This window comes from Ascaphus truei, chromosome 19, assembly GCF_040206685.1.
Source record: "Ascaphus truei isolate aAscTru1 chromosome 19, aAscTru1.hap1, whole genome shotgun sequence".
NCBI lineage: Eukaryota > Metazoa > Chordata > Amphibia > Anura > Ascaphidae > Ascaphus > Ascaphus truei.
Window position 1 is genome coordinate 33,779,387 of NC_134501.1, and position 27,371 is coordinate 33,806,757.

A 27,371-nucleotide genomic window follows, 5' to 3' on the forward strand; every position below is an offset into this window, starting at 1 on the left:
GTGACGTCAGGCTGCGCTTATAGTGCCGGTGATGCGACGGTGACGTCAGGCTGCGGTTATAGCGCCGGTGATGCGACGGTGACATCAGGCTGCGGTTATAGTGCCGGTGATACGACGGTGACGTCAGGCTGCGCTTATAGCGCCGGTGATACGACGGTGACGTCAGGCTGCGGTTATAGTGCCGGTGATACAACGGTGACGTCAGGCTGCGCTTATAGTGCCGGTGATGCGACGGTGACGTCAGGCTGCGCTTATAGTGCCGGTGATGCGACGGTGACGTCAGGCTGCGCTTATAGTGCCGGTGATGCGACGGTGACGTCAGGCTGCGCTTATAGTGCCGCTGATGCGACGGTGACGTCAGGCTGCGGTTATAGTGCCGGTGATACGACGGTGACGTCAGGCTGCGCTTATAGTGCCGGTGATGCGACGGTGACGTCAGGCTGCGCTTATAGTGCCGGTGATGCGACGGTGACGTCAGGCTGCGGTTATAGTGCCGGTGATGCGACGGTGACGTCAGGCTGCGCTTATAGCGCCGGTGGTGCGACGGTGACGTCAGGCTGCGGTTATAGCGCCGGTGATGCGACGGTGACGTCAGGCTGCGCTTATAGTGCCGGTGATGCGACGGTGACGTCAGGCTGCGGTTATAGTGCCGGTGATACGACGGTGACGTCAGGCTGCGCTTATAGTGCCGGTGATGCGACGGTGACGTCAGGCTGCGGTTATAGTGCCGGTGATGCGACGGTGACGTCAGGCTGCGCTTATAGCGCCGGTGGTGCGACGGTGACGTCAGGCTGCGGTTATAGCGCCGGTGATGCGACGGTGACGTCAGGCTGCGCTTATAGTGCCGCTGATGCGACAGTGACGTCAGGCTGCGCTTATAGTGCCGGTGGTGCGACGGTGACGTCAGGCTGCGCTTATAGTGCCGGTGATGCGACGGTGACGTCAGGCTGCGCTTATAGCGCCGGTGATGCGACGGTGACGTCAGGCTGCGCTTATAGTGCCGGTGATGCGACGGTGACGTCAGGCTGCGGTTATTGCGCCGGTGATGCGACGGTGACGTCAGGCTGCGCTTATAGTGCCGGTGGTGCGACGGTGACGTCAGGCTGCGCTTATAGTGCCGGTGATGCGACGGTGACGTCAGGCTGCGCTTATAGTGCCGGTGGTGCGACGGTGACGTCAGGCTGCGCTTATAGCGCCGGTGATGCGACGGTGACGTCAGGCTGCGCTTATAGTGCCGGTGATGCGACGGTGACATCAGGCTGCGGTTATAGTGCCGGTGGTGCGACGGTGACGTCAGGCTGCGGTTATAGTGCCGGTGATGCGACGGTGACGTCAGGCTGCGCTTATAGTGCCGGTGATGCGACGGTGACGTCAGGCTGCGCTTATAGTGCCGGTGATGCGACGGTGACGTCAGGCTGCGCTTATAGTGCCGCTGGTGCGACGGTGACGTCAGGCTGCGCTTATAGTGCCGGTGATGCGACGGTGACGTCAGGCTGCGCTTATAGTGCCGGTGATGCGACGGTGACGTCAGGCTGCGCTTATAGTGCCGGTGATGCGACGGTGACGTCAGGCTGCGCTTATAGTGCCGGTGATGCGACGGTGACGTCAGGCTGCGCTTATAGTGCCGGTGATGCGACGGTGACGTCAGGCTGCGCTTATAGTGCCGGTGGTGCGACGGTGACGTCAGGCTGCGGTCGCTGGAAAAATCAAATAGAGATGACTTCCAGCGATCGCGACCAATCCGTCGCGTCGCGCGTTCTATAAGCGCACGCGACGGCGGCAATGCATTTGTTTTGATGTGACGCCGCCGGCACTATAAGCGCAGCCTTAGGCTTTGTCCCTGGTGGCCGCAGCTGTGCGCACAACGGTGGCCGCGTCCCCCCCCGCCCCCTCCCCGCACATCCCATCGCTACCAGGGCCATCTTAACCACATTAGGGGCCCCGGGCAACTGCCAGCATACCCATATGTTAAGACGGCGCTGATCGCTACCCCTAGAATGCAGATCGTGGCACTTACTTGCGCACGCTCCAACGCGCGCTTTCACAAAGTGACTGGGGCCGCAGCCTTGGGGGTTGTATGAAGGATCCTCATTACTTCTTTGTAGTAACAAAGGAGGGAGCGGGAGTAAGGGGGTATGAGACGTTTCATTGGACTAAAAAGTAGTTGATATGTTACAGGCTCTCCAACCTCTCGGTGACCTTCATCAGGTCTCAGCCCTGAGAGGTTGGAAAGCCTGTAACATCAACTACCTGTTGGACCGATAAAAGGTCCCACCCCCCCTCCTCCCCCCCTCCTCCCCCTCCTCCCCCCCTCCTCCCGCTCCTCCCCCTCCTCCCGCTCCTCCCCCTCCTCCCGCTCCCTCCTGTGTTACTACATGGAAGGATCAGCGCGCCCCCACCCTGCTCTGCTCATTACTTCCTGTGACCGTTATAATTTGCTAATAGATAGCTAGAACTTGGTGTTTTTATTCCTTTTTTCCCTCTAATAAAAAAAAAAGCATAATGGGACTAAGATTGCAAGAGACCAGACTGAGAAGATCATAGTAATCACCGTTGGATAACATGTATTTGGGGAGCGTGTAACCACAATGTCTCATTCTGTGCATGACTGGCACGCAATATAAACAATTAAATAATATTAAACTAATATTTAACTACAGAAAAATGGTCGCGGAAACAGATTGGTTATTTACATATATAAAGAAAGAGCATCTTATGGTGCACATTTTCCAATATTTAGGTTAAAAAAAAACAAATATATGAAGAAGATAAATATTAAACTAGTTTTAGCTCTTAAAATGATGTTGAAGATAAAAAGTATTTTGAAAGATGAAACTTTTTCCCGTTATCTCCACATTATATGTTTTTGGCATTTAAAACGCACTTCTAAACTTCCTTCTCTTCTGCTTTTTTTTTAATAGGGTTTTCTATATGATCTTGACAAGGTAAGCAAGTCCTCTTCCTGCCGCCGTACCTGCAAATCCCGAATGCATATACACGCTGAACGTGTTCCGCCCTGCAATGCATGCTGGTCCATCTGGAGGTGAAAGGTTAAAAACACTCCAATAACACTACAAATACAATAGATCTCTTCAAAAAAAAGTTGAACAAGGTATACAGGGACACACCGAATCAGGAAACGGGAAGGATGTTGATCCAGGGAGAAATCTTATTGAATGTATTTTTCCGCTTATGAGATGTCATTAGATGATGTCACTGGGGTTTTTTCTTCGCCTTCCTCTGGGTCAACATACTGTAAATACAAATATAGAATAAATATCTGTCTACATTTAGCATAGGTTGAACCTTATGGACGTATGTCTGTTTTTTCCAACCACCTCCTACTATGTGCCGACTGTATGTGCCGACTGTATGCAACACTTAATGCAAATTCTTATATTGATATGGAGGTAAAATTCACAGTTCCTGTCATTCTCCAGTTAACAAAAGACCTGAAGCCTCAGTGCTACATCCAATATGACATGATCTGCAGTAGTTAAATACTGCTCTGTTTTTCTTCATACAGTAAGCGAGGGTCATTTAGTTAAAGTCTTTGGCCAAAGCATCGTAAGCTTGCAAACCCGCCGAGCTATCTCCTCTTCTGCAAGTACTAACTCTACCTGGAAAAGCTCTCCCAACCTCTCTATTGGAGGAGAACTGTCCCAATAGACAGGTCACTCACAGGTCCATAACCCCTGCCATTTAAAAGTGGGGTGAGTGATCTTAAAACTAGATAGGAAGGGACACAAACCTCCAAAAAATTGTTTACCAATTTAAATTGACAACCCCCCATTCCCCCTTACCTTGCAAGCTCCAAACCCACCACACCATATACCAGGGGTGAGCAAACTTTTTATGCCGAGCCCCCCTTTTTATCCATGAAATTTCTCGGGCCCCCCCTGCCTGATGTAATCAAAATCACATGAAAAAAAACCCTTTATTAAACGGTATACAATGTAAATACAAATATGTCTAAGGCCGCGCATATAGTGGCCGCGACGGAGACGCGTGACGTCACCCGTCGCCGCTAGCGAAAGTTGTATTTCGCTTTGTGTCGGCGTGGGTGATTGGTTCAGCCCCTAAAAAATCAAATATTTTGCTGGCTTCAAAAAATCGCGTTGCGCTTACTATAAGGGTGCGCGGCGGCGACAATGCATTTGTTTTCGGGCGACGTCGCGTCGCCGGCACTATAAGCGCAATCTAAATACTTACATACTTCAACAGCTCGCTCTTGCAAAATGAGGCTGCGTCCACGCTGCCGCTGAGAGCGGTGACATCACCAACTCGCCAAGCATGAGCACAGGGTGTCCTGCATCATTTTGCAAGCACGAGTGGGGAAGTGTTTACACTTTTTTTTATTATTTCTGTACATTCATAGTATGGGAGGATATTGTAGTCGCGGTGTTAGCGGAGCGTGAGGATATTGTATTCACGCTGTTAGCGGAGCGGGAGGATATTGTAGTCGCGGTGTTAGCGGAGCGTGAGGATATTGTAGTCGCGGTGTTAGCGGAGCGGGAGGATATTGTAGTCGCGGTGTTAGCGGAGTGGGAGGATATTGTAGTTGCGGTGTTAGTGGAGCGGGAGGATATTGTAGTCGCGGTGTTAGCGGAGCGGGAGGATATTGTAGTCGCGGTGTTAGCGGAGCGGGAGGATATTGTAGTTGCGGTGTTAGCGGAGCGGGAGGATATTGTAGTCGCGGTGTTAGCGGAACGGGAGGATATTGTAGTCGCGGTGTTAGCGGAGCGGGAGGATATTGTAGTCGCGGTGTTAGCGGAGCGGGAGGATATTGTAGTCGTGGTGTTAGCGGAGCGGGAGGATATTGTAGTCGCGGTGTTAGCGGAGCGGGAGGATATTGTAGTCGCGGTGTTAGCGGAGCGGGAGGATATTGTAGTCGCGGTGTTAGCGGAGCGGGAGGATATTGTAGTTGCGGTGTTAGCGGAGCGTGAGGATATTGTAGTTGCGGTGTTAGCGGAGCGGGAGGATATTGTAGTCGCGGTGTTATCGGAGCGGGAGGATATTGTAGTTGCGGTGTTAGCGGAGCGGGAGGATATTGTAGTCGCGGTGTTAGCGGAGCGGGAGGATATTGTAGTCGCGGTGTTAGCGGAGCGGGAGGATATTGTAGTTGCGGTGTTAGCGGAGCGTGAGGATATTGTAGTTGCGGTGTTAGCGGAGCGGGAGGATATTGTAGTCGCGGTGTTAGCGGAGCGGGAGGATATTGTAGTTGCGGTGTTAGCGGAGCGGGAGGATATTGTAGTCGCGGTGTTAGCGGAGCGGGAGGATATTGTAGTCGCGGTGTTAGCGGAGTGTGAGGATATTGTAGTCGCGGTGTTATCGGAGCGGGAGGATATTGTAGTTGCGGTGTTAGCGGAGCGGGAGGATATTGTAGTCGCTGTGTTAGCGGAGCGGGAGGATATTGTAGTCGCGGTGTTAGCGGAGCGTGAGGATATTGTAGTTGCGGAGTGTGAGGATAATGTAGTCGCGGTGTTAGCGGAGTGTGAGGATATTGTAGTCGCGGTGTTAGCGGAGTGTGAGGATATTGTAGTCGCGGTGTTAGCGGAGCGGGAGGATATTGTAGTCGCGGTGTTAGCGGAGCGGGAGGATATTGTAGTCGCGGTGTTAGCGGAGCGGGAGGATATTGTAGTCGCGGTGTTAGCGGAGCGGGAGGATATTGTAGTCGCGGTGTTAGCGGAGCGGGAGGATATTGTAGTCGCGGTGTTAGCGGAGCGGGAGGATATTGTAGTCGCGATGTTAGCGGAGCGGGAGGATATTGTAGTCGCGGTGTTAGCGGAGCGGGAGGATATTGTAGTCGCGGTGTTAGCGGAGCGGGAGGATATTGTAGTCGCGGTGTTAGCGGAGCGGGAGGATATTGTAGTCGCGGTGTTAGCGGAGTGTGAGGATATTATAGTCGCGGTGTTAGCGGAGTGTGAGGATATTGTAGTCGCGGTGTTATCGGAGCGGGAGGATATTGTAGTCGTGGTGTTAGCGGAGCGGGAGGATATTGTAGTCGCGGTGTTAGCGGAGCGTGAGGATATTGTAGTCGCGGTGTTAGCGGAGCGTGAGGATATTGTAGTCGCGGTGTTAGCGGAGTGTGAGGATATTGTAGTTGCGGTGTTAGCGTAGCGGGAGGATATTGTAGTCGCGGTGTTAGCGGAGCGGGAGGATATTGTAGTCGCGGTGTTAGCGGAGCGGGAGGATATTGTAGTTGCGTTGTTAGCGGAGCGGGAGGATATTGTAGTTACGGTGTTAGCGGAGTGTGAGGCTATTGTAGTCGCGGTGTTAGCGGAGTGTGAGGCTATTGTAGTCGCGGTGTTAGCGGAGCGGGAGGATATTGTATTCGCGCTGTTAGCGGAGCGGGAGGATATTGTAGTCGCGGTGTTAGCGGAGCGGGAGGATATTGTAGTCGCCGTGTTAGCGGAGCGGGAGGATATTGTAGTCGCGGTGTTAGCGGAGCGGGAGGATATTGTAGTTGCGGTGTTAGTGGAGCGGGAGGATATTGTAGTCGCGGTGTTAGCGGAGCGGGAGGATATTGTAGTTGCGGTGTTAGCGGAGCGGGAGGATATTGTAGTCGCGGTGTTAGCGGAGCGGGAGGATATTGTAGTCGCGGTGTTAGCGGAGCGGGAGGATATTGTAGTCGCGGTGTTAGCGGAGCGTGAGGATATTGTAGTTGCGGTGTTAGTGGAGCGGGAGGATATTGTAGTCGCGGTGTTAGTGGCGCGTGAGGATAATGTAGTCGTGGTGTTAGTGGAGTGTGAGGATATTGTAGTCGCGGTGTTAGCGGAGTGTGAGGATATTGTAGTCGCGGTGTTAGCGGAGCGGGAGGATATTGTAGTCGCGGTGTTAGCGGAGCGGGAGGATATTGTAGTCGCGGTGTTAGCGGAGCGGGAGGATATTGTAGTCGCGGTGTTAGCGGAGCGGGAGGATATTGTAGTTGCTGTGTTAGCGGAGTGTGAGGATATTGTAGTCGCGGTGTTAGCGGAGCGGGAGGATATTGTAATCGCGCTGTTAGCGGAGCGGGAGGATATTGTAGTCGCGGTGTTAGCGGAGCGGGAGGATATTGTAGTCGCGGTGTTAGCGGAGCGGGAGGATATTGTAGTCGCGGTGTTAGCGGAGCGGGAGGATATTGTAGTTGCTGTGTTAGCGGAGTGTGAGGATATTGTAGTCGCGGTGTTAGCGGAGCGGGAGGATATTGTAGTCGCGGTGTTAGCGGAGCGGGAAGATATTGTAGTTGCGGTGTTAGCGGAGCGTGAGGATATTGTAGTCGCTGTGTTAGCGGAGCGGGAGGATATTGTAGTCATGGTGTTAGTGGAGCGGGAGGATATTGTAGTCGCGGTGTTAGCGGAGCGGGAGGATATTGTAGTCGCGGTGTTAGCGGAGCGGGAGGATATTGTCGTCACGGTGTTAGCGGAGCGGGAGGATATTGTAGTCGCGGTGTTAGCGGAGCGGGAGGATATTGTTGTCGCGGTGTTAGCGGAGCGGGAGGATATTGTAGTCGCGGTGTTAGCGGAGCGGGAGGATATTGTAGTTGCGGTGTTAGTGGCGCGTGAGGATAATGTTGTTGTGGTGTTAGCGGAGTGTGAGGATATTGTAGTCGCGGTGTTAGCGGAGCGGGAGGATATTGTAGTTGCGGTGTTAGCGGAGCGGGAGGATATTGTAGTCGCGGTGTTAGCGGAGCGGGAGGATATTGTAGTCGCGGTGTTAGCGGAGTGTGAGGATATTGTAGTCGCGGTGTTATCGGAGCGGGAGGATATTGTAGTTGCGGTGTTAGCGGAGCGGGAGGATATTGTAGTCGCGGTGTTAGCGGAGCGGGAGGATATTGTAATCGCGCTGTTAGCGGAGCGGGAGGATATTGTAGTCGCTGTGTTAGCGGAGCGGGAGGATATTGTAGTCGCGGTGTTAGCGGAGCGTGAGGATATTGTAGTTGCGGAGTGTGAGGATAATGTAGTCGCGGTGTTAGCGGAGTGTGAGGATATTGTAGTCGCGGTGTTAGCGGAGTGTGAGGATATTGTAGTCGCGGTGTTAGCGGAGCGGGAGGATATTGTAGTCGCGGTGTTAGCGGAGCGGGAGGATATTGTAGTCGCGGTGTTAGCGGAGCGGGAGGATATTGTAGTCGCGGTGTTAGCGGAGCGGGAGGATATTGTAGTCGCGGTGTTAGCGGAGCGGGAGGATATTGTAGTCGCGGTGTTAGCGGAGCGGGAGGATATTGTAGTCGCGATGTTAGCGGAGCGGGAGGATATTGTAGTCGCGGTGTTAGCGGAGCGGGAGGATATTGTAGTCGCGGTGTTAGCGGAGCGGGAGGATATTGTAGTCGCGGTGTTAGCGGAGCGGGAGGATATTGTAGTCGCGGTGTTAGCGGAGTGTGAGGATATTATAGTCGCGGTGTTAGCGGAGTGTGAGGATATTGTAGTCGCGGTGTTATCGGAGCGGGAGGATATTGTAGTCGTGGTGTTAGCGGAGCGGGAGGATATTGTAGTCGCGGTGTTAGCGGAGCGTGAGGATATTGTAGTCGCGGTGTTAGCGGAGCGTGAGGATATTGTAGTCGCGGTGTTAGCGGAGTGTGAGGATATTGTAGTTGCGGTGTTAGCGTAGCGGGAGGATATTGTAGTCGCGGTGTTAGCGGAGCGGGAGGATATTGTAGTCGCGGTGTTAGCGGAGCGGGAGGATATTGTAGTTGCGTTGTTAGCGGAGCGGGAGGATATTGTAGTTGCGTTGTTAGCGGAGCGGGAGGATATTGTAGTTACGGTGTTAGCGGAGTGTGAGGCTATTGTAGTCGCGGTGTTAGCGGAGTGTGAGGCTATTGTAGTCGCGGTGTTAGCGGAGCGGGAGGATATTGTATTCGCGCTGTTAGCGGAGCGGGAGGATATTGTAGTCGCGGTGTTAGCGGAGCGGGAGGATATTGTAGTCGCCGTGTTAGCGGAGCGGGAGGATATTGTAGTCGCGGTGTTAGCGGAGCGGGAGGATATTGTAGTTGCGGTGTTAGTGGAGCGGGAGGATATTGTAGTCGCGGTGTTAGCGGAGCGGGAGGATATTGTAGTTGCGGTGTTAGCGGAGCGGGAGGATATTGTAATCGCGGTGTTAGCGGAGCGGGAGGATATTGTAGTCGCGGTGTTAGCGGAGCGGGAGGATATTGTAGTCGCGGTGTTAGCGGAGCGTGAGGATATTGTAGTTGCGGTGTTAGTGGAGCGGGAGGATATTGTAGTCGCGGTGTTAGTGGCGCGTGAGGATAATGTAGTCGTGGTGTTAGTGGAGTGTGAGGATATTGTAGTCGCGGTGTTAGCGGAGTGTGAGGATATTGTAGTCGCGGTGTTAGCGGAGCGGGAGGATATTGTAGTCGCGGTGTTAGCGGAGCGGGAGGATATTGTAGTCGCGGTGTTAGCGGAGCGGGAGGATATTGTAGTCGCGGTGTTAGCGGAGCGGGAGGATATTGTAGTTGCTGTGTTAGCGGAGTGTGAGGATATTGTAGTCGCGGTGTTAGCGGAGCGGGAGGATATTGTAATCGCGCTGTTAGCGGAGCGGGAGGATATTGTAGTCGCGGTGTTAGCGGAGCGGGAGGATATTGTAGTCGCGGTGTTAGCGGAGCGGGAGGATATTGTAGTCGCGGTGTTAGCGGAGCGGGAGGATATTGTAGTTGCTGTGTTAGCGGAGTGTGAGGATATTGTAGTCGCGGTGTTAGCGGAGCGGGAGGATATTGTAGTCGCGGTGTTAGCGGAGCGGGAAGATATTGTAGTTGCGGTGTTAGCGGAGCGTGAGGATATTGTAGTCGCTGTGTTAGCGGAGCGGGAGGATATTGTAGTCATGGTGTTAGTGGAGCGGGAGGATATTGTAGTCGCGGTGTTAGCGGAGCGGGAGGATATTGTAGTCGCGGTGTTAGCGGAGCGGGAGGATATTGTCGTCACGGTGTTAGCGGAGCGGGAGGATATTGTAGTCGCGGTGTTAGCGGAGCGGGAGGATATTGTTGTCGCGGTGTTAGCGGAGCGGGAGGATATTGTAGTCGCGGTGTTAGCGGAGCGGGAGGATATTGTAGTTGCGGTGTTAGTGGCGCGTGAGGATAATGTTGTTGTGGTGTTAGCGGAGTGTGAGGATATTGTAGTCGCGGTGTTAGCGGAGCGGGAGGATATTGTAGTCGCGGTGTTAGCAGAGTGTGAGGATATTGTAGTTGCGGTGTTAGCGGAGTGTGAGGATATTGTAGTTGCGGTGTTAGCGGAGCGGGAGGATATTGTAGTCGCGGTGTTAGCGGAGTGTGAGGATAATGTAGTCGTGGTGTTAGCGGAGTGTGAGGCTATTGTAGTCGCGGTGTTAGCGGAGTGTGAGGATATTGTAGTCGCGGTGTTAGCGGAGCGGGAGGATATTGTATTCGCGCTGTTAGCGGAGTGTGAGGATATTGTAGTTGCGGTGTTAGCGGAGTGTGAGGATATTGTAGTTGCGGTGTTAGCGGAGTGTGAGGCTATTGTAGTCGCGGTGTTAGCGGAGTGTGAGGATATTGTATTCGCGGTGTTAGCGGAGCGGGAGGATATTGTATTCGCGCTGTTAGCGGAGCGGGAGGATATTGTAGTCGCGGTGTTATCGGAGCGGGAGGATATTGTAGTCGCGGTGTTAGCGGAGCGGGAGGATATTGTATTCGCGCTGTTAGCGGAGCGGGAGGATATTGTAGTCGCTGTGTTAGCGGAGCGGGAGGATATTGTAGTCGCGGTGTTAGCGGAGCGGGAGGATATTGTAGTTGCGGTGTTAGCAGAGCGGGAGGATATTGTAGTCGCGGTGTTAGCGGAGCGCGAGGATATTGTAGTTGCGGTGTTAGTGGCGCGTGAGGATAATGTAGTCGTGGTGTTAGCGGAGTGTGAGGATATTGTAGTCGCGGTGTTAGCGGAGCGGGAGGATATTGTAGTCGCGGTGTTAGCGGAGTGTGAGGATATTGTAGTCGCGGTGTTAGCGGAGCGGGAGGATATTGTAGTTGCGGTGTTAGTGGAGCGGGAGGATATTGTAGTCGCGGTGTTAGCGGAGTGTGAGGATATTGTAGTCGCGGTGTTAGCGGAGCGGGAGGATATTGTAGTCGCGGTGTTATCGGAGCGGGAGGATATTGTAGTCGCGGTGTTAGCGGAGCGGGAGGATATTGTTGTCGCGGTGTTAGCGGAGCGGGAGGATATTGTAGTCGCGGTGTTAGCGGAGCGGGAGGATATTGTAGTTGCGGTGTTAGTGGCGCGTGAGGATAATGTTGTTGTGGTGTTAGCGGAGTGTGAGGATATTGTAGTCGCGGTGTTAGCGGAGTGTGAGGATATTGTAGTCGCGGTGTTAGCGGAGTGTGAGGATATTGTAGTCGCGGTGTTAGCGGAGCGGGAGGATATTGTAGTCGCGGTGTTAGCGGAGTGTGAGTATATTGTAGTCGCGGTGTTAGCGGAGCGGGAGGATATTGTAGTCGCGGTGTTAGCGGAGCGGGAGGATATTGTAGTCGCGGTGTTAGCGGAGTGTGAGGATATTGTAGTCGCGGTGTTAGCGGAGCGGGAGGATATTGTAGTTGCGGTGTTAGCGGAGCGGGAGGATATTGTAGTTGCGGTGTTAGCGGAGTGTGAGGATATTGTAGTTGCGGTGTTAGCAGAGTGTGAGGATATTGTAGTCGCGGTGTTAGCGGAGCGGGAGGATATTGTAGTCGCGGTGTTAGCGGAGCGGGAGGATATTGTAGTCGCGGTGTTAGCGGAGCGGGAGGATATTGTAGTCGCGGTGTTAGCGGAGCGGGAGTATATTGTAGTCGCGGTGTTAGCGGAGCGGGAGGATATTGTAGTTGCGGTGTTAGCAGAGTGTGAGGATATTGTAGTCGCGGTGTTAGCGGAGCGGGAGGATATTGTAGTCGCGGTGTTAGCGGAGCGGGAGGATATTGTAGTCGCGGTGTTAGCGGAGCGGGAGGATATTGTAGTCGCGGTGTTAGCGGAGCGGGAGTATATTGTAGTCGCGGTGTTAGCGGAGCGGGAGGATATTGTAGTTGCGGTGTTAGTGGAGCGGGAGGATATTGTAGTCGCGGTGTTAGCGGAGCGAGAGGATATTGTAGTTGCGGTGTTAGCGGAGCGGGAGGATATTGTAGTCGCGGTGTTAGCGGAGCGGGAGGATATTGTAGTCGCGGTGTTAGCGGAGCGGGAGGATATTGTAGTCGCGGTGTTAGCGGAGTGTGAGGATATTGTAGTCGCGGTGTTAGCGGAGCGGGAGGATATTGTAGTTGCGGTGTTAGCGGAGCGGGAGGATATTGTAGTTGCGGTGTTAGCGGAGCGTGAGGATATTGTAGTTGCGGTGTTAGCGGAGTGTGAGGATAATGTAGTCGCGGTGTTAGCGGAGTGTGAGGATATTGTAGTCGCGGTGTTAGCGGAGCGGGAGGATATTGTTGTCGCGGTGTTAGCGGAGCGGGAGGATATTGTAGTCGCGGTGTTAGCGGAGCGTGAGGATATTGTAGTCGCGGTGTTAGCGGAGCGGGAGGATATTGTAGTCGCGATGTTAGCGGAGTGTGAGGATATTGTAGTCGCGGTGTTAGCGGAGCGTGAGGATATTGTAGTCGCGGTGTTAGCGGAGCGTGAGGATATTGTAGTCGCGGTGTTAGCGGAGCGGGAGGATATTGTAGTCGCGGTGTTAGCGGAGCGGGAGGATATTGTAGTCGCGGTGTTAGCGGAGCGGGAGGATATTGTAGTCGCGGTGTTAGCGGAGCGGGAGGATATTGTAGTCGCGGTGTTAGCGGAGTGTGAGGATATTGTAGTCGCGGTGTTATCGGAGCGGGAGGATATTGTAGTCGCGGTGTTAGCGGAGCGGGAGGATATTGTAGTCGCGGTGTTAGCGGAGCGTGAGGATATTGTAGTCGCGGTGTTAGCGGAGCGTGAGGATATTGTAGTCGCGGTGTTAGCGGAGTGTGAGGATATTGTAGTCGCGGTGTTAGCGGAGCGGGAGGATATTGTAGTCGCCGTGTTAGCGGAGCGGGAGGATATTGTAGTCGCGGTGTTAGCGGAGCGGGAGGATATTGTAGTCGCGGTGTTAGCGGAGCGGGAGGATATTGTAGTCGCGGTGTTAGCGGAGCGGGAGGATATTGTAGTCGCGGTGTTAGCGGAGCGGGAGGATATTGTAGTTGCGGTGTTAGCGGAGTGTGAGGATATTGTAGTTGCGGTGTTAGCGGAGTGTGAGGCTATTGTAGTCGCGGTGTTAGCGGAGCGGGAGGATATTGTATTCGCGCTGTTAGCGGAGCGGGAGGATATTGTAGTCGCCGTGTTAGCGGAGCGGGAGGATATTGTAGTCGCGGTGTTAGCGGAGCGGGAGGATATTGTAGTCGCGGTGTTAGCGGAGCGCGAGGATATTGTAGTTGCGGTGTTAGTGGCGCGTGAGGATAATGTAGTCGTGGTGTTAGCGGAGTGTGAGGATATTGTAGTCGCGGTGTTAGCGGAGCGGGAGGATATTGTAGTGGCGGTGTTAGCGGAGTGTGAGGATATTGTAGTCGCGGTGTTAGCGGAGCGGGAGGATATTGTAGTTGCGGTGTTAGTGGAGCGGGAGGATATTGTAGTCGCGGTGTTAGCGGAGTGTGAGGATATTGTAGTCGCGGTGTTAGCGGAGCGGGAGGATATTGTAGTCGCGGTGTTATCGGAGCGGGAGGATATTGTAGTCGCGGTGTTAGCGGAGCGGGAGGATATTGTAGTCGCGGTGTTAGCGGAGCGGGAGGATATTGTAGTCGCGGTGTTAGTGGCGCGTGAGGATAATGTTGTCGTGGTGTTAGCGGAGTGTGAGGATATTGTAGTCGCGGTGTTAGCGGAGTGTGAGGATATTGTAGTCGCGGTGTTAGCGGAGTGTGAGGATATTGTAGTCGCGGTGTTAGCGGAGCGGGAGGATATTGTAGTCGCGGTGTTAGTGGAGCGGGAGGATATTGTAGTCGCGGTGTTAGCGGAGTGTGAGTATATTGTAGTCGCGGTGTTAGCGGAGCGGGAGGATATTGTAGTCGCGGTGTTAGCGGAGCGGGAGGATATTGTAGTCGCGGTGTTAGCGGAGTGTGAGGATATTGTAGTTGCGGTGTTAGCGGAGCGGGAGGATATTGTAGTTGCGGTGTTAGTGGCGCGTGAGGATAATGTTGTCGTGGTGTTAGCGGAGTGTGAGGATATTGTAGTCGCGGTGTTAGCGGAGTGTGAGGATATTGTAGTCGCGGTGTTAGCGGAGTGTGAGGATATTGTAGTCGCGGTGTTAGCGGAGCGGGAGGATATTGTAGTCGCGGTGTTAGTGGAGCGGGAGGATATTGTAGTCGCGGTGTTAGCGGAGTGTGAGTATATTGTAGTCGCGGTGTTAGCGGAGCGGGAGGATATTGTAGTCGCGGTGTTAGCGGAGCGGGAGGATATTGTAGTCGCGGTGTTAGCGGAGTGTGAGGATATTGTAGTCGCGGTGTTAGCGGAGCGGGAGGATATTGTAGTTGCGGTGTTAGCGGAGCGGGAGGATATTGTAGTCGCGGTGTTAGCAGAGTGTGAGGATATTGTAGTCGCGGTGTTAGCGGAGCGGGAGGATATTGTAGTTGCGGTGTTAGCGGAGCGGGAGGATATTGTAGTCGCGGTGTTAGCGGAGCGTGAGGATATTGTAGTCGCGGTGTTAGCGGAGTGTGAGGATATTGTAGTTGCGGTGTTAGCAGAGCGGGAGGATATTGTAGTCGCGGTGTTAGCGGAGCGTGAGGATATTGTAGTCGCGGTGTTAGCGGAGCGGGAGGATATTGTAGTCGCGGTGTTAGCGGAGCGGGAGGATATTGTAGTTGCGGTGTTAGCGGAGCGGGAGGATATTGTAGTTGCGGTGTTAGCGGAGCGGGAGGATATTGTAGTTGCGGTGTTAGCGGAGCGGGAGGATATTGTAGTTGCGGTGTTAGCGGAGCGGGAGGATATTGTAGTCGCGGTGTTAGTGGCGCGTGAGGATAATGTTGTCGTGGTGTTAGCGGAGTGTGAGGATATTGTAGTCGCGGTGTTAGCGGAGTGTGAGGATATTGTAGTCGCGGTGTTAGCGGAGTGTGAGGATATTGTAGTCGCGGTGTTAGCGGAGCGGGAGGATATTGTAGTCGCGGTGTTAGTGGAGCGGGAGGATATTGTAGTCGCGGTGTTAGCGGAGTGTGAGTATATTGTAGTCGCGGTGTTAGCGGAGCGGGAGGATATTGTAGTCGCGGTGTTAGCGGAGCGGGAGGATATTGTAGTCGCGGTGTTAGCGGAGTGTGAGGATATTGTAGTTGCGGTGTTAGCGGAGCGGGAGGATATTGTAGTTGCGGTGTTAGTGGCGCGTGAGGATAATGTTGTCGTGGTGTTAGCGGAGTGTGAGGATATTGTAGTCGCGGTGTTAGCGGAGTGTGAGGATATTGTAGTCGCGGTGTTAGCGGAGTGTGAGGATATTGTAGTCGCGGTGTTAGCGGAGCGGGAGGATATTGTAGTCGCGGTGTTAGTGGAGCGGGAGGATATTGTAGTCGCGGTGTTAGCGGAGTGTGAGTATATTGTAGTCGCGGTGTTAGCGGAGCGGGAGGATATTGTAGTCGCGGTGTTAGCGGAGCGGGAGGATATTGTAGTCGCGGTGTTAGCGGAGTGTGAGGATATTGTAGTCGCGGTGTTAGCGGAGCGGGAGGATATTGTAGTTGCGGTGTTAGCGGAGCGGGAGGATATTGTAGTCGCGGTGTTAGCAGAGTGTGAGGATATTGTAGTCGCGGTGTTAGCGGAGCGGGAGGATATTGTAGTTGCGGTGTTAGCGGAGCGGGAGGATATTGTAGTCGCGGTGTTAGCGGAGCGTGAGGATATTGTAGTCGCGGTGTTAGCGGAGTGTGAGGATATTGTAGTTGCGGTGTTAGCAGAGCGGGAGGATATTGTAGTCGCGGTGTTAGCGGAGCGTGAGGATATTGTAGTCGCGGTGTTAGCGGAGCGGGAGGATATTGTAGTCGCGGTGTTAGCGGAGCGGGAGGATATTGTAGTTGCGGTGTTAGCGGAGCGGGAGGATATTGTAGTTGCGGTGTTAGCGGAGCGGGAGGATATTGTAGTTGCGGTGTTAGCGGAGCGGGAGGATATTGTAGTTGCGGTGTTAGCGGAGCGGGAGGATATTGTAGTTGCGGTGTTAGCGGAGCGGGAGGATATTGTAGTTGCGGTGTTAGCGGAGCGGGAGGATATTGTAGTCATGGTGTTAGCGGAGCGGGAGGATATTGTAGTCATGGTGTTAGCGGAGCGGGAGGATATTGTAGTCACGGTGTTAGCGGAGCGGGAGGATATTGTAGTCGCGGTGTTAGCGGAGCGGGAGGATATTGTAGTTGCGGTGTTAGCGGAGCGGGAGGATATTGTAGTTGCGGTGTTAGCGGAGCGGGAGGATATTGTAGTCGCGGTGTTAGCGGAGCGGGAGGATATTGTAGTTGCGGTGTTAGCTGAGCGTGAGGATATTGTAGTTGCGGTGTTAGCAGAGCGGGAGGATATTGTAGTTGCGGTGTTAGCGGAGCGGGAGGATATTGTAGTTGCGGTGTTAGTGGAGCGGGAGGATATTGTAGTTGCGGTGTTGGCGGCTATATATAAATCCAGGAAGCAGCGTTAGGCTGGGGAGGTATCCCTTACCTGCCAGGCTCTGTGCCGGGTGCTGGTGCGCTCCTGTATCCGGGCAAAGTACACCCACGCTGTGGCCACTGGGCAGGTACCTGCATTTACCTCCCTCTGGGCCCTAAGCGGGGTGCTCCGCTCGGTATCCCCCCATGGTATTTCTTTTAAGCTTAAAGCTGCAGTTCAGTCCTTTTTTTTTTTTTTTTTTAAATTCAGTAGTTTCATGTGGGCAATCTCTAATTACCTAAAGAACTGTAGAGCTGCCGGTCAATTCGTTCTCCATGTATTGATAGGCGAAATTTGGTGAGATCTTTAGAGCTGGCATATGTTTTTCTTCTGCTTCTGTCAGTCAGTGGAAGCTCATGAATATTCATGAGCACTCCTGCACTGACATGTGCTAGAGGGAGGGCAGGGCTGACAAAGGGGTGTGCCAGGGCTTGTGACAGGACATGAAGGGGCAGTGCCTTAGCAAATGGCTGTTAAAATAGAAGCAAAGGAATGGAAGCAGGCACACGGTCTTTCTAAAGGTGCAGTTTATTGTGCCACCAAAGGTCCAACGTTTCGGCAAATAGATTGCCTTTATCAAGGAGAGGGCTACAGAACATGTTAAACATACCACAATATATACACAAATGGGTACTCACCCCCCCACGATCACTGCTGCCTTGCTCCAGGATGTCAACGCCCCCCATCGTGACGTCAGGGCGCCAGCGCGACGCAGCGTGATGACGTCATGCACCACCAGGGGAGGAGGAGACAGCCTCCCCAATGCCTGTAACAGGCTAAGATGGCTGTCCTGCAGGAAGCTGGAAACTCAGGGAGCCGCCCCCTCACTGGCAGCAGAGGCTCCCCTGGTGACGTCATCACGCCCTCACGGGGGAGGAGGGGGGGGCGGGCCTCAGGCATCAGACCTGCCCTGGAGTGAAAAAAAGACAGCCTGATGCCCAAGGAGGACTGAATGATCGTGCTGGGGTGAGAGCCCTTACATAAACAATCAAGTGTAATGTGACTACAGTTTTATTAAATAAAATAATCAAATAAAGTGTACAAACTAATAGTATAACCACAGTGTCATCTAATGCAGTGTATAAAAAATGGTGGAGGCTGTATTTATGCTAGCAGCATTACATATAGAATTAGAACCTGAAAGGATACATGATACATATAAATAAATGCATATACAGCAATCCTTAGAGGAGCATAATGTACATAATGGGTCGCAGGGGTCCACGGCGAGACGCACAGAGCCTTACAGAGTCCTTCTGCTACCTCCTGTTGAGAAAGCATTTGAAATTTTGTTGTTCATTCAGACCCCTGCCATTACTTGTCTGCAATGTGTGGATCCAATAAGCCTCACGCCTCAGTAAAAGGGTTTCTCTATCAGGGTATCCTTGTCTTGGTGCTATGTGTTCAATCCCCATCACTCTGAGGGATGACACATTGTGTCTGTGTTCAACACAGTGCTGTACCAGTACAGTAGGGTCCGTACCCTTACGTATCACACTTTTGTGTTCAATGTATCTCACTTTAAGCATGCGTGTAGTCTTACTTACATAGACAAGACCACATGGGCACCTGATAATATACACCACAAATGTAGATCTACATGTAATACGATTATGAATAGTGATTTTTTTACCACTATGTGGATGACAGAATACATCCCCGGTAGTAAGACTGTTACACACTGAACAATTCATACACCGGAAGTTACCCTGTTTACCGCCTTCTAGGAAGTGGGGCGTATGGTAGTGGTCCTTGTTGTCAGCATGTATCAAGTTGTCTGACAAGTTTCTCCCTCTCCTATAAGCGATCAAGGGGGGTGTCTGACAACTAGCTGCTAACACCTCATCATTCTGCAGCAGGTGCCAATGTTTCCGGATAGTAAATCTGACTAAATTACTGGCCCTATTGTATGTGGTGGAAAATACAATGCGTTTCTCATCCTTAGTCGCCCTATTAGGAATCACCTCTCTGTTAAGGGCTGCATCAAGCACTGCCGGGGTATATCCCCTTTTAGTGAACCTTTCACGAAGGTCATCCATGGCCGGTGCTAGTTTGTCCTGTCGACTAGTGATCCTAGAAACCCTCACTTTTTGTGAGAAAGGAAGGGCATTGATGAGGGATGGGGGATGGTGACTGTCAGCACGTAACAGGGCATTTCTGTCAGTATCTTTCCTGTAAAGGTCTGTGTGGAACTCACCATTTTCTTGGGAAATCAGGACGTCTAGAAAGGATAATTGCTTAGAGCTCCAGACATTAGTAAGCTGTACAGGAGAAGGGAGATTGTGTAAATAATCAAAAAATGACAATAACTGGTCCTCAGTACCTGTCCACACAAAGAACAGATCGTCAATATATCTATAATACCCAATTATGTATTTATAGTATATTGATGCATATATGTACTTCTCCTCAAAATCTACCATAAATAGGTTGGCATATGCGGGCGCCATGTTGCTGCCCATCGCAGTTCCCTTAATTTGCAAAAAATGCTCCTTTTCAAATTTAAAATAGTTTTTATGAAGAATGAAGTGTAATAGGAGCAAAATATATTCAGTGGGGACTGTCGCCTGGTAATGGGCAGATAAAGCAGTTTTTACAATATTTAAGCCATCCTCATGAGGTATAATAGTATACAAGCTGGAAACGTCCATACTGACCATTATATGGTCAGTACCATTGCGTGGAATATCTTTGAGTTTGGTTAAAAAGTCAAAGGTATCCTTTACGTATGACCGTGCTTTTTGTGCTATGGGGTTGAGGAATGTGTCAACATATATGGCTAATGGCTGATTAAGTGAATGTATAGCTGCTATTATTGGTCGCCCTGGAGGTAATTGGAGATTTTTATGTATTTTCGGGAGGGTGTAAAACAGTGGGCATTTGGGATGTTCTATTGTAAGAAATTCTGCTTCAGTCTCAGATATCCAGCGGTTATTAAGGCCAAGCTGGATAATCTCCTTTATCTCCCTCGCATACGTCGGAGTGGGATCTCTATCCAATTTGATGTAACAATCAATTGAGCTCAGTTGTCTTTTAATTTCTGTTTTATATGCTATGTAGTCTTGTATGACAAGGGCGCCACCTTTATCTGCCCTTTTAATGATAATATCACTATTACTGGACAGTTTTTTAAGGGCGTTCTTTTCCCTAAATCTCATATTGTGCGTGATTTTATGCCTATTGGTAGCATATTTAGCAATGTCTGCCTTAACTAATCGCATATAGGTGCTCACTGATTGGTTTTTGAAAGGAGGTATGAATGTGGATTTTAATTTACATACTTTGGTACCTTTATGATCTGCTGAATTAACTGTCCCTGACGGTTCGATAGGCAGTGCCAAATTATCTGTCCCTGGTGGCTCTGTAGGCGGCATCGTTTCTGTTGTCCTGTGGGAAAAAAAGGATTTCAGGTTAAGTAAACGTTCAAACTTAAATAAGTCAACTTCTAGCCCAAAATCATCAAAGTTCAAGGTGGGTACATAGGAGGGGCCACGTGCCAGTACAGACATTTCATCTGCACTTAGTATATGCTGTGAAAGATTAATGACCAGGGTATCCATACTCATTGGCGCGTTTGTGATCGGAGGTAAGGAGATTTTCCTTTTCTTCCCCCGTCTGGTTTTCTTGCCCCCTTTTCCGCAGTCTGTCCTAAAAAAGGAGTCCGCGGTGCTTCCCTCTGTCGTTCAGTGGAGGAGTGGGCTTCGGAATCACTGGTGTTAGCGTCTGTGTTTGTTAAAATAGAATACAAGAAAATTGGTCTTTCAAAGTTGTTTTTTTTAAAACAGAAAATGCTAAAAGTATTTTTTCTTACTACAGAACTGATTTATTAAAAAAACACACATGCAGGATATTGACTGAACTGCAGCTTTAACCTCCTTATTTCGTGCACTTTTGTGTTTATTTGCAGGTGCACTTGAATATCGGTTTCTTTTAATATTGTGTTTGTAGACGGCTTTTTCTGGTTGGTCACACACCTGTGGCCAATCTGATGTGTGATGTTGATTGGTTGGCTTCGGCAGCCAATCAGTTTTTCGGCCTACAAAATAGATCACTTTCTCATTCCCGTGTTTCTTCTGTGTTTTTACAGCAAGTAAAGTCAATTGAGCGGTTTATCCGCAAGCTGGAGTTTCATTCGAGCAAGGTCAGTAACGTGTGTGCGCTCTGTGTGTGCGCTCTGTGTGTGCGCTCTGTGTGTGCGCTCTGTGTGTGCGCTCTGTGTGTGCGCTCTGTGTGTGCGCACTGTGTGTGCGCGCTGTGTGTGTGTGCGCTGTGTGTGTGCGCGCTGTGTGTGTGCGCGCTGTGTGTGTGCGCGCTGTGTGTGCGCGCTGTGTGTGTACGCGCTGTGTGTGCGCGCTGTGTGTGTGCGCGCTGTGTGTGCGCTGTGTGTGCGCTGTGTGTGCTCTGTCTGTGTATGCTGTGCGTGCACTGTGTAATGTATTATATTAATTGTATTTTGTGATAAGGGTGTGTGTAATACAGTGTTTTTGTGTGTCTTTGTGTGTGTTTGTCTGATACAGTGTGTGTGTGCCTTGCGTTCGCTCTGTGTGCTGCAGCTTGGTTTGTAACCCGGGGGCAGCTCTGGTCCCGCTAGTTATTTCATTGCTGAGCAATGTGGGATGCTGAGAGTTGTACACACTAGTAGAAACAATAAGCTATGCGTTTCCTGTGCCTGGGGTGCAGATAGTGTGTGTGTGTGTGTGTGTGTGTGTGTGTGTGTGTGTGTGTGTGTGTGTGTGTGTGTGTGTGTGTGTTTCCTGTGCCTGGGGTGCAGATAGTGAGTGTGTGTGTGTGTTTCCTGTGCTTGGGGTGCAGATAGTGTGTGTGTGTGTGTGTGTGTGTGTGTGTGTGTGTGTGTGTGTGTGTGTGTGTGTGTGTGTGTGTTTCCTGTGCCTGGGGTGCAGATAGTGTGTGTGTGTGTGTGTGTGTGTTTCCTGTGCCTAAGGTGCAGCGTGTGTGTGTGTTTGTATTTGTGTTTCCTGTGCCTGGGGTGCAGATAGTGTGTGTGTGTTTCCTGTGCCTGGGGTGCAGATAGTGTATGTATGTATGTATGTATGTATGTATGTACGTACGTACATACAGTACATACATACAGTACATACATACATACAGTACATACATACATACATACATACATACATACATATAGTACATACATACATACATATAGTACATACATACATACATATAGTACATACATACATACATATAGTACATACATACATACATACATACATACAATACATACATACAGTACTTACATACATACATACAGTACATACATACTTACATACATACATACTTACATACATACATACATACATACATACAGTACATACATACAGTACATACATACATACATACATACATACTTACATACATACATACTTACATACATACATACTTACATACATACATACATACAGTACATACTTACATACATACATACATACATACATACAGTACATACATACATACAGTACATACAGTACTTACATACATACAGTACATACATACAGTACTTACATACATACTTACATACAGTACATACATACAGTACATACATACATATAGTACATACATACATACATACATACATACATACAATACATACATACAGTACTTACATACATACATACAGTACATACATACTTACATACATACATACTTACATACATACATACATACAGTACATACATACATACATACATACTTACATACATACATACATACTTACATACATACTTACATACATACATACATACAGTACATACTTACATACATACATACATACATACATACATACATACATACATACAGTACATACATACATACAGTACATACAGTACTTACATACATACAGTACATACATACAGTACTTACATACATACTTACATACATACAGTACATACATACAGTACATACATACAGTACATACAGTACTTACATACATACAGTACATACATACAGTACTTACATACATACAGTACATACATACAGTACATACATACAGTACATACTTACATACAGTACATACATACAGTACATACATACAGTACATACATACAGTACTTACATACATACAGTACATACATACAGTACATACATACAGTACATACATACAGTACATACATACAGTACATACATACATACATTACATACATACATACAGTACATACATACATACAGTACATACATACATACAGTACATACATACATACATACATACATACATACAGTACATACAGTACATACATACATACAGTACATACATACATACATACATACATTACATACATACATACAGTACATACATACATACAGTACATACATACAGTACATACATACATACAGTACATACATACATACAGTACATACATACAGTACATACATACATACATACAGTACATACATACATACATACAGTACATACATACATACATACAGTACATACATACATAAATACATACAGTACGTTCCTTGGCGGGGGCTTCTGCCAGCAGTGGGTAGGCCAGGGCTGAGGATTGCCGTTTCCTCTCAGGGACCTCACAGCGTCTTTGTTTTTTGTCACAAGTACCAGCAAAATGGAAAGTGAAATATCTCTGCTATCGGGGCGGAGGAGGGGTCCCCCGAGAGCTCAGAGTGTCGCGGTTCAGCTCTGGGGGGACCCCTGGATTATATGCAGAATAAAAACAATTGTGGCCTTTGCTCTGATTCCGCCACATTTTCAGCTCTTAAACTCCTGTCCCATAATATTATTTTGCCGTTAGATGTTGTAGTCCCGTCCTGTAAGGCACAGCGGTGACTTGTCCGGGCTGTTTGTCTATCGTAATGTAAGTGTGTCATACAACCAGTTAGGGACGGGGCAGGATAGGGCTGAGACGAGTGCAATAAAATACAAGAAAAGGTATCCGGTTCCTATTTATACGTATCCCTGTGACACATATTATTGTCTTCAGGTTAAACTGGTCCTTCATGAAGCTGCATTGTAAAGCAGCAGTTCCACTGGTGTACCCCTGATCTCACCCCCCCGCCCCCCCGCCCCTCCAGTTGGGAGCCGGCTGTCCAGCGGGTAAACCCCAATATTAAAAAAGAATGGCTCGTTCCCTCGCCCATCAGAAATCCGCAGCATCATTGGGAGGTGACTCTGCTTTCTAGTGGTGTCCCCCTGAATTTTTTGGGGGGGATACCAAAAACACTACAAAAATATCATGAATCGGGGGGCTCAGGGTTTTGGGGGACCATGAACAGCCAGTTTTAGGTAGGATACTCCTCATCTCTTTCCCCCTCCCCCCCTCCCCCCCGCCTGTGTAATATATACTGGATCGAGTATTTTTTTTAAACCCACACTTAAAACTCCTGTACACGGCGGAATCCTCTGAAATTGCTGCGTGCGGCGTGCGCTCCGATCTACGTGCTGCGTGCTGCGTGCGGCGTGCTGCGTGCGCTCCGATCTACGTGCTGCGGCTCATGGAGGTTAGAGGGGTATCCGTGGGAGGGATGTGGACAGGAAATAAGGGTCCGAGGCAGGGCACGCGCTGTGTACGTTGTCGCAGGCGCGCTAAGTCGGCTGGGGGCCCTTTGCGTGCAGGAATCGCACATTCACCCCGTTCATCGTCCGATTGGAAGTAAAAAGCAGCGGTACTGTAGGTTTGTTAATAAGAACACAGTAGTACTCCGCTCTCCCTGGTACTATAACACAGTTACTGCTGCATTTAATAACCCCTTCAGTACCAGCGGGAACATATATTAATGGTATCCTACACAAGGGTACTGAACCTCAAAGTGTAAGTATCTCGGGGGACCGGGGTTCTTGGAGCGGAGAATTGCGCGTGTCTTCCCCGGAGGACCCTCCGAATAGAATAAGGGAGATGTGTGTAAGTGAGACCCTCCGTATGTGTACGTCCCCCTATGCTGGGCGTAGGTCCCCCCGGGAATGTGCGTTGCAGTATATATCCTAACTGATTTGCTTCTGCAGATAGACGAGCTGTATGAAGCTTACTGCATCCAACGCAGGCTGAGGGACGGCGCTCATAACATGGTCCGAGCTTACACTGCCTCCCCGGGCAGCAAGGAGGCTCGTGAGAGTCTTTCAGAGGCTGGGAAAGGCTACAAGGAATACACAGAGGTAAGAGCGGAGTGTCCCCTTGCCCTGTGTGTGTCCTCTCCCCACTGTCTGGGCATCCTCTCCCCACTGCCTGGGCATCCTCTCCCCACTGTCTGGGCATCCTCTCCCCACTGCCTGGGCATCCTCTCCCCACTGCCTCGGCATCCTCTCCCACGCCCCTCACCCCTGGGTCTGAGCACCCTCTCCCGGGCTGCTCGTCCCACTGCCTGGGCATCCTCTCCCCACTGCCTGGGCATCCTCTCCCCACTGTCTGGGCATCCTCTCCCCACTGTCTGGGCATCCTCTCCCCACTGTCTGGGCATCCTCTCCCCACTGTCTGGGCATCCTCTCCCCACTGTCTGGGCATCCTCTCCCCACTGCGTGGGCATCCTCTCCCCACTGCCTGGGCATCCTCTCCCCACTGTCTGGGCATCCTCTCCCCACTGTCTGGGCATCCTCTCCCCACTGTCTGGGCATCCTCTCCCCACTGTCTGGGCATCCTCTCCCCACTGTCTGGGCATCCTCTCCCCACTGTCTGGGCATCCTCTCCCCACTGCCTGGGCATCCTCTCCCCACTGTCTGGGCATCCTCTCCCCACTGTCTGGGCATCCTCTCCCCACTGTCTGGGCATCCTCTCCCCACTGCGTGGGCATCCTCTCCCCACTGCCTGGGCATCCTCTCCCCACTGTCTGGGCATCCTCTCCCCACTGTCTGGGCATCCTCTCCCCACTGCCTGGGCATCCTCTCCCCACTGTCTGGGCATCCTCTCCCCACTGCCTGGGCATCCTCTCCCCACTGCCTGGGCATCCTCTCCCCACTGTCTGGGCATCCTCTCCCCACTGTCTGGGCATCCTCTCCCCACTGCCTGGGCATCCTCTCCCCACTGTCTGGGCATCCTCTCCCCACTGCCTGGGCATCCTCTCCCCACTGCCTGGGCATCCTCTCCCCACTGTCTGGGCATCCTCTCCCCACTGTCTGGGCATCCTCTCCCCACTGTCTGGGCATCCTCTCCCCACTGTCTGGGCATCCTCTCCCCACTGCCTGTGCATCCTCTCCCCACTGCCTGGGCATCCTCTCCCCACTGTCTGGGCATCCTCTCCCCACTGCCTGGGCATACTCTCCCCACTGTCTGGGCATCCTCTCCCCACTGTCTGGGCATCCTCTCCCCACTGCCTGGGCATCCTCTCCCCACTGCCTGGGCATCCTCTCCCCACTGTCTGGGCATCCTCTCCCCACTGCCTGGGCATCCTCTCCCACGCCCCTCACCCCTGGGTCTGAGCACCCTCTCCCGGGCTGCTCGTCCCACTGCCTGGGCATCCTCTCCCCACTGCCTGGGCATCCTCTCCCCACTGCCTGGGCATCCTCTCCCCACTGCCTGGGCATCCTCTCCCCACTGTCTGGGCATCCTCTCCCCACTGCCTGGGCATCCTCTCCCACGCCCCTCACCCCTGGGTCTGAGCACCCTCTCCCGGGCTGCTCGTCCCACTGCCTGGGCATCCTCTCCCCACTGCCTGGGCATCCTCTCCCCACTGTCTGGGCATCCTCTCCCCACTGCCTGGGCATCCTCTCCCCACTGCCTCGGCATCCTCTCCCACGCCCCTCACCCCTGGGTCTGAGCACCCTCTCCCGGGCTGCTCGTCCCACTGCCTGGGCATCCTCTCCCCACTGCCTGGGCATCCTCTCCCCACTGTCTGGGCATCCTCTCCCCACTGTCTGGGCATCCTCTCCCCACTATCTGGGCATCCTCTCCCCACTGTCTGGGCATCCTCTCCCCACTGTCTGGGCATCCTCGCCCCACTGTCTGGGCATCCTTTCCCGGGCTCCTCACCCCTCTGGGCATCCTCTGCCAGGTTCCTTGCCCCTCTGGGCATCCTCTGCCAGGTTCCTTGCCCCTCTGGACATCCTCTCTGCCGGGCCCCTCGCTCCTCTGGACGTCCTCTCTGCCAGGCCCCTCGCCCTCTCCTTCTGTCCTTGTCTTTTTAGATCCCAATCTTCTCTTCTCCTATCTCCGGTACCCGTCAGTATGGCACAGGAAGAGACTGGGTTCCAGCTGCAAAGTATCCTAGCACAATGTCCCCTACGGAATATTACTGCGGGATGTGTTTGGGACACAAAGATAAATGAGAACTGCTGTGAAGCGCTGTGTACATGACGCGCGCTACACAAATAAAGATACACATACATACATAATTCAGGGCAGGCAGTGCCCACAGCGTGCAAAGTTTGAGGAATAGCAACCCAAGTATGTAGAGGTGGCTTCTCCGCACCCTCAGACTGATGCACCCGTATGTACGTAGCCAGAGGGTGCACATTATGCAGAATGTGTGCTGGTTAATGACGTGTAAACACCTCCTTTCTCCCTCCAACCAGAACATGTGCGTGTTGGAGAATGATCTGGAAAGCCAGCTGGGCGAGTTTCACATCAAGATGAAAGGTGAGGACACTGCCAGTAACCGCTGATCTTGGGACAGAGGTCCTTTCTTTATTGGGATCCCCAATACGTGTTGGAGCTGCTACTTTGCTGCAAAGTGTACCTGACTCGCCTGGCAGCAAAGGGTTTAACGGACCAGTCTCGAGGTGTCCGAGGGCTGAAGGAGGAGCTTAACACTGCCTCTGCAATAGGTGAATCGTGGTCAGGGGTGGACAACTCCGGTCCTCAAGGGCCACCAACAGGCCACGTTTTCAGGATATCAATGACTGAGCCACCTGTGCTGAAGCAGGGATAT

The 27,371-nt window shown here is 51.5% G+C and overlaps 1 protein-coding gene and 2 long non-coding RNA genes across 3 annotated transcripts in view; 1 reads left to right on the forward strand and 2 right to left on the reverse strand.

The window, feature by feature from the left end:
* The window catches only part of RIPOR1 (RHO family interacting cell polarization regulator 1), a 114,414-nt gene that overhangs the window by 34,608 nt on the left and 52,435 nt on the right, over positions 1-27,371 (forward strand). The window contains 4 exon segments of the mRNA XM_075577107.1: positions 2,922-2,945; positions 20,629-20,682; positions 24,517-24,666; positions 27,016-27,079. Of these exon segments, the coding sequence (XP_075433222.1) occupies positions 2,922-2,945; positions 20,629-20,682; positions 24,517-24,666; positions 27,016-27,079 (292 nt within the window).
* Positions 2,514-17,693, reverse strand: LOC142470153 (uncharacterized). Its single transcript, XR_012789185.1, has 3 exons — positions 17,180-17,693; positions 3,129-3,253; positions 2,514-3,037 (listed from the first exon to the last, which is right to left on the reverse strand). It is a non-coding gene; the product is annotated as an uncharacterized LOC142470153 (long non-coding RNA).
* LOC142470154 (uncharacterized) lies at positions 17,717-20,258 on the reverse strand. Its single transcript, XR_012789186.1, has 4 exons — positions 20,104-20,258; positions 19,831-19,928; positions 18,739-18,802; positions 17,717-17,807 (listed from the first exon to the last, which is right to left on the reverse strand). It is a non-coding gene; the product is annotated as an uncharacterized LOC142470154 (long non-coding RNA).